The sequence below is a fragment of the Miniopterus schreibersii genome, assembly GCF_964146895.1.
Source record: "Miniopterus schreibersii genome assembly, chromosome: 5".
NCBI lineage: Eukaryota > Metazoa > Chordata > Mammalia > Chiroptera > Miniopteridae > Miniopterus > Miniopterus schreibersii.
Window position 1 is genome coordinate 57896001 of NC_138106.1, and position 16470 is coordinate 57912470.

Sequence of the window (16470 nt, forward strand, 5' to 3'; positions counted from 1 at the left end):
GCGGTCGTACGTGCGTCAAAACTAGCAATTCAACCCTAGCTGGTTTGACTCAGTGGTTAGAGTGTCGGCCTATGGACTGAAGGGTCCTGGGTTCAATTGCAGTCAAGGGCACTTACCTCTGTTGCAGGCTCGGCCTGCACTCGAGCTGGAGGCAACCAATCGATGTTTCTCTCCCTCTCTCTCTCTCTTTCTTTCTCTCTCTCTCCCCCCTCCCTTCCACTCTCTCTGAAAATGCAATGGAAAAACTATCCTCAGGTGAGGATAAAAAAAGCAATTTAGATGATAAAATAAAATTGTTGACTGGTTTTCCAGTGGGAATTTTTTCCACATTACATATCATAATCAGGTAATTTCTAACTAAAACAAAAACCAGTAGCTCTTGTGTGTTTATAAGATGAAGAATTCTAACAGTTAAATCTATTTCATTACTGCAAAAATGCAATTGTAGAGGGCCTATCATGTGCCAGAAGCTCATTTCACTCAAGTCTGAGGTCACTCTACCCCACAAGGCCGAGGTCAGGGCTTTTGTCATCTCTATTTCAGAGGTAAAAAAAAAACCACTTAGCCATAGCAGGGCTAAGTAACATGCCCAAGCAGACAATGCTGTCCAGTGAAGACTATATTAAAAAATAATAATAATTGATTGATTTTGAGAGAGAAAGACCTCGATTTTTTTGTTCCACCTCTTTATGCATTCATTGGTTGCTTCTTGTATGTGCCCTGACTGAAGATGAAACCTGAAACCTTGGCGTATACAGTGAATGAGACTCAAACTGAGCTACCGGACTAGGGCCTGTGGCTACAACCTTAAAAACCAGACTATAATTCCTCCCTTCCCCCTAGGAAGGGGCAGAAGCAGGACTGAAACATTTAGCATTTCAGGCAAAAAATGTCAGAGTCTATCTATGGTATTTAAAGGTATTAAAAATTTCAACTATATGCAAGTTAAATCTTCCCTCTCTGTAATTACTGCCTGGATTAAAGATCATCAAAGAACTTTTTAAAATTTACTTTTGAGGGAATAAAAAGGGGCAGGGCTAAGAAGGCATCATTTTCCTGAAACTGTTTGTTTAAAAATAATTAGTTTATTTTCTAATATCATGATCAGAAGGAGAAAATGCAGCTGTTTTTGTCATTGTGATGGATGGAATAAACTATTTTGAATTTAAATAATTTATTTTATTTTTATATATGAACTGCCTTCCAAGACAGTTCCAATTTGTGATGTAATCTCCAATCATTTATTTTTTTTGTCTCTAATTCTAAGGAATCAGGCAATCTCTCTGCCTCGGATGGGTAGTTTGTATATTTAACCAGTAAATGTTAAATTACTTTCAATAAAATTCATTTGGGCTGTCGCTATCATTGGAGAAAAAATGTGAAAGATATATATTCTCTGTCTGGTTCAGTTGCCTGAGATGTTTTAGATTGATCCGAGGAAAATGAGTGGAATAAGTAAAATCGACACAGGAAAAGAAAGACCTTCATATTTAATTTGGTCTATATGTACAGCATTCCCAGTCAGTAGTTATTCTCTTTGAATTAAAGAATTGGCGCAGGAGGATGGATGTCTTTTGAGATTGTGTCTGCTGTGGGGATGAAACTAAAGACCAGAAGTGAAAAAATATTACTGAGTTCTTAGTTCTCATATTGATTTTACTGATATACTCACTGCTGAAAAAATCCTTAAGACACATAAGAACAGTTATGGTCTTGCAGGGGATGCTTCTATTTACAAAATAAATCCCTCCCACCAAGAGAACAATTGACCTAGGTATATAGAGAAAAATATACTTTTGAAGACAAAACTTTTACACCTGTGAGTTGCGGGGGCAGTCAACCTTGCTGATTTGGTTGTCTCATCTCAGTACTCCTCACACTAGAATTCTGAGGTGGTATTCCATGGGTATGTGGAAAACAACAGGGTAAGTGTAGTACACTTTTCTTTAGAGTCAATTTTTCAGGTTTATTAAAAAAGATTTGTAGCCCCCCTGGGAGTGGCTCAGCGGATGAACATCAATTTAGGATCCAGGAGATCTCGGCGGGATTCCCGGCCATGCCACGTGCCTGGGTTTCCACTCCATCCCCAGCAGGGGGCGTGCAGGAGGCAGCCGATCAATGACTCTCATCGCTGATGTTCCTCTCTCTCTCTCCCTCTCCTTTCCTCTCTCTGAAATCAATAAAGATGTATTTTAAATAAAAAAAAGAAAGCTTAAATGTAAAGAAAATTAATTTAAAAAAAAAGATTTGTAAACATCCCTGGCTAGTAAGCTGCATCTGTTATTTCGTATTAAAATAAACATCAGTGGTATATTATGGAGCAGAGTACAAACTTGCATAAATTTTATAAAACTTCTGAGGAAGTTTACACTTATAGATGAGTGGCTTTCTGTGGGGTCCTAGTCACCATCTACTCCCCAATGTGAGTTGAGATTTCATCCCCTACCACCCTCAGCAATGCACCTTTGATGAAAAGTGTGGTCTTAAAATAGCTTGGCTGTAGGCAGTGACAAATATTGAAGAAAAGAGCAGAGGACCAGCTCCCTTTGAGAAATCCCTCTTCGTTAAATTAAAAAGTAAACTAACAAAGAAGAAGCAATAGAAAGCAGCAGCTATGAAGAGAGGATTTTAATAACACTTTTTTTATTTATTTCTTTTTCCATAAAAGCTCCCTTTGGTAAATGTTTTTACTACAGTTTTTTTAAATTTTAGTTCCCATCTTATCTACCATTTACAGAGAACTTCAAATTTTAGGTCACCACATGAATTTTCATATTTACTTTGTTCCACATCTCTGTGAGACAGACATAATAAATAATCTAGTAAATGACAAGCATTTGCCTTCAGCTCACCAAAGCCCGTGCTTTGGATGCATTGCCGTGCGGGCTTCCACCGTTTTTGCTGTTCTGGTTTAACCAGCAAAGCACATTTATCCGATAGTTGATATGTCAGAGGTGAAGGTATTCCCATTCAGATAATACTGTGCTGTAGTTTTCAAAGCAGTCCATTTATCATGAGCCTGCAATAAAAGGAAACTCAGGTCATGATCTCTGAGCTTGTAGAACAAACATATCGATTCATCTGATAATCATACAGATATTTTCTAAAAGACAGAGAAATACAGTGGGAGAGTAATTCCAATTAAGGCTTGGGTTTCACACTTTTAGGAGCCTGTTTACCTCACTGCTGAAATGGTTTGCAGTATTTGGGGGGCCACAGTGTGAACCAATGTGGTAGAGTCCTGCTACATTACAGTATCTGCCAGTTGATCGCAGAGCTGGTCTACAATTATAGTCAGGGGTGTACTTGAAAATTTGAATACTCCATCAGGAAGACACAGTTTCCCAGTCTGTAATTATTTAATTTGCCAAATGAACAAAGTCTTGCTTTAATACCTCTAAATTATGCCTGTTGGAGAAAAACAGGCATAAAACTGGATGCATTATTAAAGCTGCTGGTTTCCATCAGAAAATGCTAAGCAGAACCAAGCCAATCCTGCCAGACCAGTTAAATCCCAGCTATGTGGAGTAAGGATAGGACCCAGGACCCAGGAAAACAGGAAATTCAGCTTTTAAAAAAACGTATTTTATTGATTTCAGAGAGAGGAAGGGAGAGGGAGAGAGAGATAGAAACATCAATGATGAGAGAGTCCTTGATCCGCTGCCTCCTGCACGCCCCCTGCTGGGGACTGAGCCCGAAACCCTGACAGGGAATCAAACCCGACCTCCTGGCTCATAGGTTGATGCTAAACTGCTGAGCCATGCCCACCAGGCTAAGGAATTCAATTTTTAAAATGATTTTATACAACCCTTATACTATGTGGTAATGAGAGCCCAGCATATGTGGAAAGAAAGAAAGAAAAAATCAGTGGAAGAATTAATTAATTGTTATACATCTTTATTTCCTAAATTGCTGAGTTGTAAGAGGGAAATCATGACTGATTGAAATCCTCAGACAATTTAGCAGTTTCATTAAGCTTGGAGTTTCAAAGTGTTCTTCCATCAAAAAGATGAAATAAAACTGGTGAATGCAAGTTTCTTTTTTATTTCTCTTGGAGTGAGAATACAAGTGAATAGGAAAATGTACAAAAGGCAAGCAAATGAAATGACATTAAAGGCTTGGGTAATTATAACAGAGGGAAATGAGCTGCTGAACAACTGAGAGGGAACTAAAGCGTGACTGAGATCCATCCATCCACCTACCCAAACATGTAATCATTTATTGAGACTTGACTATCTAATAGTCATTTTAGTAGCTCCCGAGATTAATTATTTTGATATATAAGACATGCACTTTACCTTTGTAGCCTGAGTTGGAAGGCTGGGTTCATGAAACAAATACTTTCAGTGTGACATTTTGTGAGCTATTCACATGTGAACAGTATGCAAAGGGGAGAGAAGGAAGGGTAAATGCCTCCCTGGAAAACAGGGAAGGGCTTCAGAAAGGAGGAGGCATTTGATCTTAGTCTTGAAGGACGGTGTGGAGTTCACCAGACAAAAGACACTTTAGGGACAGGAAAGGGCAGATGGAGAGGGAAAATCAGGGCCAGACTGGTGAATGCCAGCTGGTGTGATGACTATTTAATCACAAATACCTGATCAGCCAGTGTGTTTTCCCACATATTCGGACTGTGATCTGAGTCCCAGTAATCCTGCAAATATATGTGTCTTTTGAGATGTAGGAACTGGTTTGCTGGGTCTTCCAACAAAAGTGGCGCTCCCAATGCTCCTGTAATTCAGAGTACAAGAGCACAGCATCTTTTAGGGCAATAGTTTACGTCTCGACGTTTCCTCTTAAAGAGACACAGCTGTGGTCTTTGGGAGAATGGGCACCCGAGAAGGAAACCCTGGGAAGGTTTTGCCTTGAGGGGGATGACTGCTCCTTGGCCCTTTGCCACTGTTACACCGCCATTGCCCTACATGAGCTGCACACGGTGCAGATGAAAGCTCGTGCTGTGTGGTAGACGGAGGGGATTCTCAGAGCTTCTGTGCATGCAGGAGAGACCACAGACCTGGAGTCAAATTCTAGCTCGATTACTTTTTTAGGCAAGTTGTTTAATGTCTCTGAGCTGTAGTTTTCTTGAATGTAAAGAGGTGTAATAATAATAATAACAAAGAACAAAATAACATTGGATTACCATAAGGACTGGATAAATTAATGGATATAAACCACCTGGCTCAAACCTGACAGTCAACAGTCTTATACTTGCTCTCCGAGCCTTCTGAAATAGAGCATCTCTTTCAGTTTTAAGTAGATTGCTCCCAAATCTGGCACTGTAGTTAAAGTTGTTAGTATCGATAAAGCCACCATTAAATCAAACAGGCTTGTATTTTCTATCTCCTTCACACTTCAGGATTAAAAAAATTGATAATTTTTAAAATCCAGGCTTCTTTAAATCTTCAAATTTTAACAATCTATATTGTGTTTTTATTCTTAAATAAGACACAGTTATGCTCAGCATTGTAACTTGAATCAACATAAAGGAAAACACACTCTTGACCTATATGTAACAATACAATCTGTCTATTGTTTATGATACAGAAACAGTTATTATAAATCTAATAGGAAGCAATGTTATGTTAGGCACTTTACAGCTTCATCATTAACAGATCTCTGTTGACCAGTACTCTGTATGGTTTGGGGTAAGTGAGCTATGAGATGAAACTTCTCTATAGGAGAGAGAAAGAACAGGTCTAACATAACAAAGCAACATAGGATTTGATTGTGCTAAGGGAGTTTTGGAGAAGGTTGTATTGAGATTATTGAGCACTGGGACACTGGGACATACACAGACATTTTCATGGTCAGAAAATTGCTTAACCTATTTCTTGAGGAAAAGATTAAGTTAACATTATGGGAAAAGGGGCAAGACTTTTCATTTTAAGTTGTTGGAATTATGGGAGCAAAAGTTATCGGGAATCTACAAGACCAATGTCTGAAAACAAATGTATACACAAATATTAATAATATTAGCTAACATTTATTGAGCATTGTGCTAAATACTTTACGTGAATTACCTTATTTAGTATTCATAAGAAACCTAAGAAGTAGCACTGTCAATCATTTCATTTTGCAACACAGAAACTAAGTCACAAAAAAGTTAAAAAATATGTTCAAGGCCACACAGTTAGTGGGAGGGGGAGATGAAATTCTACCTTCATAGCTACTGCTCTATATTATGACTGTGAGACAGGAATGTGTGGGGCCAGATAACAGTAATAATAAAAATCTTATGCATTTATAGAAAAAAATAAAAAATTGTTACTTGCATGTTCTCTATGATCTCATGCTTTCCTAAGCTTAGACTTGAGCTCTAAGCAGGGTTCTAGTTATTAGCTCTATTATTTCTAGTTTAATTTGTCAATCCAGTGACTTCTAGTTCCAAATACCTGCCTATTGAAAATGACATCCTCTCTGGGTATTATACATCAACCAGGCTGCCTCTGGATACAAAATACTGTAGTACTACTAATGACAGATAAAAAATGGCCCAGACATATTCTTCATTTATAAAAAGTTAACAGTGTTATTTATTTAATGATTTAAAAATAAAAGACAAAAGTAAATTCCAGAATATATTAGTAACAGATGTCAGAAATAATACTGGCCTGTTGCTAGGTAATCTAACTCAATACAATCAAGCCAAATGGCAGGGGAAGCCATTCTCTAAGATTATCTCCAAGGATCACTGTCTCCTGGTATTCATATTCTGGGTAGCTGGGCTGACCTATGTAGCCATAGCACACCATGGATATCACAGTGTGTGATTTATGTGGCTAGGACATAAAAGACATTATAGCTCTTGCCTTGCCCCTCTCTTGGATTACTTGCTATAAGGGAAGTTAGACACCATCTTGTGAGGACACTCAAACAGCTCCGAGGGAGAGGCCCACATGTCAAGGAACTAAAACCTTCCACCAACAACCATGTAAGCAAGGCACTGGGATCCTGATGCTTTTGTTCCAGTCAAGCCTTGAGATTACTACAGCCCCCACTAACATCTTTAACGGCAACTGCATGAGAGATCCTAAATCAGACTCATCAACCTATGACACTCCCAAATTTCTGACGTTCATTAACTGTGAAATAATAAATGTTTATTGTTTTAAGCTGCTGAGGTTTGGGGAAATTAGTTATGCCATAGTAGATAACTAATACAATGCATTGCAAGCACCTAATACTGTCAAAGAAACTGCTAATCACCAGAGTTGAGACTAGGATGAGGCAAGTGAGGCCACTAGGGCATAAAATATAAGAAGAAACTCACTCTCACAGGTATACAAATTTTGTTCCATAAGATCACCGCTTGCTTCACCCTAGTCCCTACTCTGATAATCATCATTCCATGGAAAGATAAATGAACAAACAAATAAAAAAACCTCTTGCCTCCAAGGTACTCATATCATACTCAGAGTTCATAAATAATTATATGAAGACATATTGTGACTAGATTATCCAAAGGGAGAGTGATTAATTTGAATATTGGAATGGAGGCTTCACAGAGAAATTAGTTTTGAGTTGAGCATCAAATAACATGTAAGGTTTCTACAGCTAGAAGGAAGGAGTGGCAGCAAAGAGCATGTATGCCAGGCCGAAGGAGATTAAAGGGCCCAGGAACAGAGGAGCAAGGTAAGGTTCAGGTTCAATGACCCCACTTTGCCCATGTGATTGAAAGGTATCTTTGTGGTGTAGATGTGTCAAAGATAATGTTGGAAAGGTAACCTGGGGCTCGATTCTGAAGGATTATTACTGTCATACCAAGGACTTTGGACTTTATTCTGTAAATAATGAGCATTACTGTATCAGAAAATGATAGAACCAGATTTAGTTTAAAATTTTTTGTTTTATTGTGATAAAGTATACATAACATAAAACATACCATTTTAACCATTTTAAAGTATAAAATTCAGTGATATCAAGTACATTCACAATGTTATGGGACCAGCACCACTATCTCCAGAACTTTTTCAGTATCTCAAATAGAAACTCTGTACCCTTTTAACAATAATTCCCATGATCCTCTCCCCCCAGCCCCTGTTAACTACCTTTTAATTTCTGTCTCTGTAAGTTTGCTCATTCTAGGTCCTTAGGTAAAGGGAATCCTGTAATATTTGCCCTTCTGTGTCTGACTTATTTCACTTAGTATAATATCTTCAAGCTTTATCCATGTTGTAGCATATGTCAGCATTTCATTCCTTTTTATGGCTAAATAATATTTCACATATATATGCCAACATTGTGTTTATCTATTCATAGATTTACTTTTGAAAATTCTTTTGTCAGTGGTATGAGGACAGCTGGTAAAGCAAAGAGAGCAGAGTGAGAGAAACAAGGTCACAGGTTCTTCGAATAGTCCAGCTGAGAGATAAGTAGGGTCTGAATCAGAAAAGTGACAGGATGGACTGGGAGGGACTAGGGAACTCTCATTCATTTGGGCTGACTAGTGTGGACTGACTAGCATAAAAATTTTGGTTTTAGCTGAATTGTGTTCATAGGTGACTTTTCAGATTTCTCTTCATTCCCTGTGAAGAAAAAGTGTTCAACAATGTTACATGTTTAATGTGCACTTATCTTGTTTTTAAAAAGTTGTTTTTTAAAACAAAGGGAATGGCTAGGTAAAATAAATCCGATACCCTCAATATCTAATAAATATTTCTAAGTAAATTATGCTAAAAAAAGAAAACACAGTAATTCTTAACATAGCGCTATTTGGAATCATCTGAAAGTAAAACCAGCGTCTGCACCATCATTATCACTGCGCATTGTACAATCACTAAGAAAAACACTGAGATTACATAAATCTTGGCCCAGAAGCATGCTTTAAAATAGAAGCCTTAGCTATTTTAAGCTCTGATAATTCTGTCTTTTGTAAATCTTCTTCTTTTTTTTTTTTTTGGTTCATGGAAAACGTTTCACTCATATAATCTCTGCCCTCCCCCCATTCCACCCTCCAGAAAAAAGCTCTTACCTCAGCATTATGTGGCCAAGAGGCATCCAATAAATATTAATTGATGGTGATAATAACATCACCCAGGAGAGAGACAGAAAATAGTATTTATTATCCCTTTACAAATGAGAACATTGACACATGGAGATGAAATGACTCGCTCAAGGTCACATAGTAAGTCAATGGCAGGACTGGAAATAAAAGGTAAGGACTACAGAAGGGCGTGATATTATCCTCTCTACTTGAGAAGTTTCTACTCCGCTTTTCATTGTGCCTGATCATCCTTGAAAGTTAGTGAGAACAAGAGCAGAGTTTCATGTTTGCAGGCCTATGTAACACTGCTGGGGCTTGAAAAACAAACCCTGACTTTTATTACCTTGTTGGCTGGTAAATGGATGTGTGTTTTTTTTTAATGTAGGCAGTATGAGTCAGGTTAATACCTTTTTAAAACTTTATCATCATAAGCTATACAAAAAATATTTTTCTCTTTCTCTTTCCAAATCCCCACACACTCTCCTTTCTTTCATCGCGTATCATAGTCAGTTTTAATAAGACCTCCAAGCTGAGTTCTATTATCGAAACCCTTCTACAATATCCTCTGCAGAGAATCCTGTGCAGTAGAAATAAGGCAGACACTTCAGAGTATGGAGACATTCGAGATCACAGCTCTCTTCACACAAGCAGAGAAAGATCAGAGATTCCAGGTCTTATCCTGGCTCTGGTAGTAACTAGTTAGTTACCGAGCCACTTTTTAATCCTGCACCCCTGTTTTCTGTTCTGTAAGATGAGGCTGCATCATATTATCTCTAAGATCCTTTCCAGCTCTAATTTTTAACTGGAATATATTTATAACAAATAAGTCATTAACTGAAAACAACTTTCTCTGGTGGTATTATGTCATCGGAAACATACAGAATATGCTAAGTGAGCACAGCTCCTACTATGGTCAAGGAATTTCCATGCTGAGAAATTCAGCACTGGAACAGTCAGAAACAAGTGAAAGTGAAGTCAAGACAGACCGAGCCAATCAGTAAAGCAAAACAAATGAAAATGTATTCACATTATGCACAAAGAGATGAGTGCCCATCACAGGTTATGAGCAGCACAGGAGTAACGGAAGCTTTATAGTCAGAAGTGGAAAGACTCCCTATATTGCTGCCACCCAGGGAAGCCTGAAAAAAGCACTTTAAACTGGATAGTGGAGAAATGACTGAAGAGCCTACATACTATGCAGATGACTCTGGAAATGATATTGCGGTAGGACCCTATATACTGAAATGATCAATGTGAACTGGTTTGAAACAGGATACGGAATGAAAGGGCAGAGCCTGAGGCAGATTCCCGTTTTCTTCCACGCAGAGGGAGCTCCCTGGGAGTAATCCCAGGCCTCTCTTTTCCACTTTGTGTGCGCTGCTCGGAAGGGGAGCAAGTGCCTCATTTAACTGGTGCATCCAAGAGGCTAACTTGGCACGTCCAGCCCGCTGTTCCTTCTTCCTCGGGAGAGGGAGCTGCCCTCAGAGGGCACATTTCTGTTCTGGCTCTGCAACCTGCAATTGGCTATGGAATTTGCCTAACTGTGGGTCCAGTCATCAGGCCCTTATGGACTTATAGTGCACTACCTCTTCCAATGGGCCTTTCCCGTTCATAAAGAAAATGGATTGCCTTCCACAGTCATCTTTGATAGGGGAGTGCTATGCGTCGAAAGGTGGCTCAGAGAACTTAACAGGTCTGTTATCTCAGAGTCTCACTAAGAAACGGGAAAAAAAATAGGACACAGACCAGGGCACTTCAGCCAGCAGGGGCTTCCCTGGACAGCGATGACTGTGAATTTCTTCCCTCGTGTAACCTTTGTCTGTGAAGTAAACGTGTTGGGATTCAGTGGGGGCAGAACACAAAACGTCTGCCAGCTTCACAGGACAGGCCTGCACCAGCTCTTTCCCTGAGGGGCCAGCGCTGCGATGCTTGCAGTGTTCCCTGATACCTGGTGCTGGACACGGAGGGTGAGCGCTATGGCCCCGTCACGGCTCAGACACTTAGGCAGGGGTACTGACAGTAAGGCCCTCGGCACTCAGTCTAAGCAACGAGGGAATAACACTTATTCTTTACTGTTTTTATTGGTCCGAGTCTCAGTCCATGCCCTGAAATCATTTGTCTTTAAAAAAAAAAAAAGATAAAATAAGTACCCAAGCAATTATGTGTGCACATAAATTAAGTACTAAAGAGGATCAGGAGAAACGGTTATACAAACATCTTGGCCATAAGATAACATTTTCAAAGATCTCTATAAATGTAAAAGAAATTTTTAAATTTTGTGAGTGATTAAAATAGTCACGTTTAGGTTCATATTTTTTAGACTCAAATATTTTATTCTTTGTGTTAAGTAAATCATTTTCTCCACAAATAATAAAATAGTTAATTTTTTTCTTTCCACTCTACACTTCAGTCACTGACCAAAAATTCATGGTGGAAGACAAAAGAGTTATATTTAATAGAATGGATTCTCTCACTTTGCTGTAGTTCAGATAAAAATTAGTGAGAGAGAGAGAGAATGAGAGATAAGAAATATGGGTGTGAGAGAGAAAAAGTGAAAAGAAGAGAGGAGAAGAGAGAAATCAAGACAAGAAATCAAAGAAAGGGGAGAACAAAGAAGGGAGGCTGCAAAATATAAGAAGCCATGGGAAGAAGTAACAGGGTAAAAAGAGGCAGTAAAAAGAGAGAAAGCAGAGGTTTAATGGGCATGAACTAAGAAAAAGAAAGAGGCACTGAACTGTGGGACCAGCTCTCAAATCCTCAGCATCATATTCAATTGTCTGTCAATAAAATGCTTCGTAACTGAACTTTTCACTCAGGAACTTCAACTTCATTGACGTCACAACTGCTGATGTGTTGAGTACTTTGAAACGTAAACAGAAACTGGTATCGCTGGAGTTCAACCTCAATCTGTTTTAACCTGCTCTCAGCACACAAACACGCTCACTCTCGTGGCCACGTGATTCCCTGGGATGTATTTTGGAGCCAGCAATATTTTACTGGTTTTTAATCTTGTAGACTGAGCAATTTGTAACTCATGAAAGGTAGCATTTTACATGATCCAATAGTGACCCCTTCAGGGTCACTGCCCATGTATGTTGATGGGATTCCCAACTCTAAGGTCATGACAAATGATGCCATGTGGGTAAGAAAATAGATAGTTTTCCCAAAGTGGTCAGCATGCTCAATAATCTAGTCATAGGCAATGACATTTTTTGTTCAATCAAATTATTTCCCAGTTTATTCTTACTACTCACTTTCTTCAGAGCATCAATCAACCTTAAGCCAAGGTGAGTAGGTAAAATCAAGAACAAACTCTTATAAAAGAAACCAAAAGCATATCAGGAAATACAGACACTCCAAGAAATTGGAGGGCTGCAGGCCTGGCTGAAAAGGGCCATTCCCTCCACGGAAGAGAGGGCGAAAAGGGAGGGATTGGAGGCACTGGTGGGGTCGTGAGGAAGAAAATGTGAGCTTAACAGCTCTTGTCAAAAGAAAACGAACCAAAACAACAAACAAACAAACTTCAAGATAAATTGGCCTTGGTTACTAACCTTGGACTGAAAAACAAGAGCTGGAACTCTGCTAGAGAAACAGACCAAAGGCAGTTTCATTTGCCCTCTGCCTAAAACCAGAAGACATACTTGTACTTTATAGATAGTTCTGATCACAGGTCACCAGCAAGGGCATGACCCCCCCCCCCCCCCCCCCCGGCCCCAACATTGTTTCATATATGAGTCAACTCCAAGAATTGGTTTACTTAATCAGTGAAACACTTTCCAAATATTTGTTTTTTCCATATTTCCTCTTTAGTGATATGGGGCTGTTTGATTTTAATAAGTGCCCTATTGAGGTGGAACTTGGTGAGTTTAGGACTTCTTTTTACCCTCAGTACTACTAGGAACTGTCATAGAAAGTCTTCGATTATATCCTGGTTTGGCTCTATTTCCTCAGATAAAGTCACCCAGCTCCCTAACTCCTGAGCTTTCCTTGTGGAACCAGTGGCTACAATATTGGCTCTATTACTTTTTCAGGAGGAGATATTGCTGTGTGCTCTGCTGTCAGAGGGGACAATTTGTAGAGAGAAGAATTTTGTTCTCAAAAGACCTGGGTATAGAATTTGGATGGGAATTGGCATCCGCTATTGATTAACTGTGTAGTTTGGCCATTTATCTTGTCTAAGGTAACATATGGACAGCCCCTGACATATAAAAAAGACTTAAAATAGTAGTAACAATATTTGCTGTTTTGTTATAAGAGAGAGCTATTCTTGACCTAAATGCTAAAGAGAGAGTTGCTTTGTTTGGTAATCAAATCACGACCCTCAAACTTCTAATTCTCTGACCAGGGAATCATCTCCAATATATATAGGTTATTATTTTGAGAAACTCAATAAAATAATTTGGGGACTCTGCTCATAAATTTTATTACTTGAGTAAGGCTCTGTTATTCTTGGCTTCAGCATTCCCATTAGGAAAACAGATAATGAGATCTTTTCCCTATTTACTTCAACTTAAGTTCTAGACAAAAGTAATTTGTTAGACAACTAATCTGTAACAGAGAAAACTTTTTGTAATAATAGAAACAAACACACTTTTAAAATGGTTGTTTTCTTATGATAAGCAGAAAGACTCCAGGGAGTAGTGGATGAATAGATTACTTTCTTTTTAAAAATTTATATATATATATATTTTAAGGCTGCATTCTTACATGAAAAGGGGAGGAAGGACAAGTAAAGAAAGTTGATTCAAGCTGTTTCCTACTTTAGAGCTGTGTGATTTAGAAAATGTCGGTTGAACTAGTTATTAGTTTAACCAATGAATTGGGTTCTGAAGACTTCAGTCTCTTCAGCCCGTAAGCCAGGAAGGCTTCTTTCCTCAGATCTGAAGGGCTGACCCAGCAGTGTCAACGGTCCTCTGCCCTTAGTTTCTGATCTCAGCTTGTTAACTGCATGAACTTCAATTACTTAATTGCAGTCATTCATTTATTCATTCGTTCACTTATTAAGTGAAGTCTGTCAAAGCAGTTTTCTTTATAGGTAGACATGTTTGTGTCTCAGCTGGAGTTAAAGTGAATTCCAACTTGTTAAGTGCACAAAAGTCACTTTTGCAGATCCATTTTCCTTTGGCCAGATTCTTTTGACTCTGCAGTGTTCACGGGGGAATGGGGACCAGATGTGGTGCTTTTAGCCTTGCGGTCATCAACTGCACGGATCAGCAGTCAAGGCAAAGCTTTATGCTGATGGATTATAACCAGCCCATGATTCAATGTGCAGTGTGCTCCTCAGACATTTCTTTAAACTGAGCCAGCCTCACTATTTTCCATCTGGAGATATGGGCTGTAACTTGGTATGATGGTAATTGCTTTATAATAACTTGGCTAAAAATTTCTAAATAATTTATTTAAACATGTCCCAAATAGAAAATACAATATTGATGATTAAAACTCTTTATTAAGCCCTGGTCGGGTAGCTCAGTTGGTTAGTCCTGTACACTAAAAAGGTTGTGGGTTTGATTCCCAGTCAGGGCACATACTAGGTTGGGGGTTAGATCCCTGGCCAGGGCGCATAGGTCAGGGAGTGTACAGGGGGAAACCGATCAACGATTCTCTCTCACATCAATGTTTCTCTAGCTCTCCCTTCCTCTCTCTCTAAAATCAATAAAAACATATCCTCTGGTGAAGATTAACCAAACCTCTTTATTATAATTATTCACAAGCTTAGGAATAAAAGCCTAATTATGTATACACAAATACATGTAGCTGTATTCTCATATATACCTAGATTAATAGTCTACATATAGTGCACTGTTGGTGGGAATACAGATTGGTGCAACCACTATGGAAAACAGCATAAATAGTCCTCAAAAAACTTAAAATGGAACTGCCTTATGACCCAGCAATTTCACTTCTGGGTGTATATCCAAAGAAATCCAAAACACTAATTCCAAAGAATATATGTTCCCCTCTGTTCCTTGTAGTGTTATTTACAATAACCAAGATATGAAAGTAAGCCAAGTGCACATCAGTAGACAAGTGGATAAATAAGTGGTGATACACATATAAAGTAGAATATTACTCAGCCATAATAAAGAATGAGAATCTACCATTTGTGACAGCCTGGATGGACTAGGAGGTATTAGGCTAGGTGAAATAAGTCAGACAGAGAAAGACAAATACCATTTGATTTCACTTATATGTGAAATCTAAAGAGCAAAATGAACAAACAAACAAGATAGAAACAGACTCATAGGGATAGAGAACAGACTGATGGTTGCCACAGGGGAGGGGAGTTGTGGGACTGGGTGAAAAGATGAAGGGATTAAGAAGTACAAATTGGTACTATAGTTACAAAATAGTCTTGGAGATGTAAAGAACAGCATAGGGAATATGGACAATAATATTGTAACACCTATGTACGGTGCCAGGTGGGTACTTGAAATATTGAAGGATCACTTTGTAAAGTATATGATTGTCTAACCACTATTCTATACACATGAAACTAAAACAAAATAATACTGAGTGTAAAGTTTAATTGAAAAATGAAATGCAAAAAATAATGCAAAAAACAAATGCAATATAAAAAAATAATCTAGATATAGATATATATCTATTTGTGTGTGTGTATGTGTACCTCAAGCAAAGTACATAATTTTTTGCATGGGTCTCAAGCTTATCATAAAGGTAGAAATTCTGATTTAAGCATCTTCATCAGAAGTATTTCTAAATTTTAGAGATTTAACTGCAAGAATAATTTATACCTTTGTATCTTTGGTTTTGGTTACAAGAAAAACAAATGACCTCTCAGTTCGATTCAGATATAAGCCACTGAATTACTGGGCCAATTTGGCAGGAAAATTATCTGGCCTCCAGTGCCTTCCTTAATCTGTGTTTAAAATACCACTTTTCTGAACACTGCTTGCCCTAAAGGTCAATGAATTCACACTCTCAAAGTATCTTGAGGTCTCCACATAATAGCACTATGTAAGTATTAGAGTTTCTAAAAAGCATTTAAATTTCTTCTTTGCTCAAGGACACCAGAGAGCTTCTTTGGTGGCAGCAGTTAAATAGGCTTCTTAGCAACAGTAACATGTTAATGTGTTAACATATAATTAGGAATAAAATGATCACACACACAATTAACACTAACGTTCAAAAACACAGCATGACACAATAGTTTGGTTTCCTCAGTGCTTTAGAATTGGTTTATGGATAACGTCTGTTTATTTATGTATTTAAAAAGTCAAAAGGGGTTATCTATCAACCTAGTAGTTGTAAAAGACATGATAAAAAAAATAGGTTCTTACCTATCAGCAATGTTGAACACAGGGCCACTTGAAGCATTTTATAGGCCATGATCCTGTTTTAAAAAGAAAAGATTTATTTATTTTGATTTACACCAAGCATAGCTTTAGGGCATATTGGGACTTTCCAGGAGTACGAAGCATACCTGTAGAAAGCGTTAGGAGCTGAGGCAAGTCAGAGAGAGGCCGTTG

General features: G+C 38.3%; 1 protein-coding gene across 1 annotated transcript; it reads right to left on the minus strand.

Moving 5' to 3' along the window:
- Positions 1-2685: 2685 nt before the first annotated feature.
- LOC308557727 (uncharacterized protein C3orf85) lies at positions 2686-16470 on the minus strand. Its single transcript, XM_081138471.1, has 4 exons — positions 16425-16470; positions 16282-16334; positions 4595-4728; positions 2686-3019 (listed from the first exon to the last, which is right to left on the minus strand). Exons 2-4 carry the CDS (start codon positions 16328-16330, stop codon positions 2930-2932), a joined length of 273 nt encoding a protein of 90 aa, XP_080994597.1. The 5' UTR covers positions 16331-16334; positions 16425-16470; the 3' UTR covers positions 2686-2929.

Bases quoted from the DNA above. Each gene is read 5' to 3' on its own strand.
- LOC308557727 (XM_081138471.1), bottom strand. From the start codon at position 16,330: ATGGCCTATAAAATGCTTCAAGTGGCCCTGTGTTCAACATTGCTGATA. The intron at 4,729-16,281 runs GTAAGAACCTAT...TCTGAATTACAG, and splicing joins GTGTTCAACATTGCTGATAG to GAGCATTGGGAGCGCCACTT. The intron at 3,020-4,594 runs GTATTTGTGATT...CTTTTATTGCAG, and splicing joins AAAACACACTGGCTGATCAG to GCTCATGATAAATGGACTGC.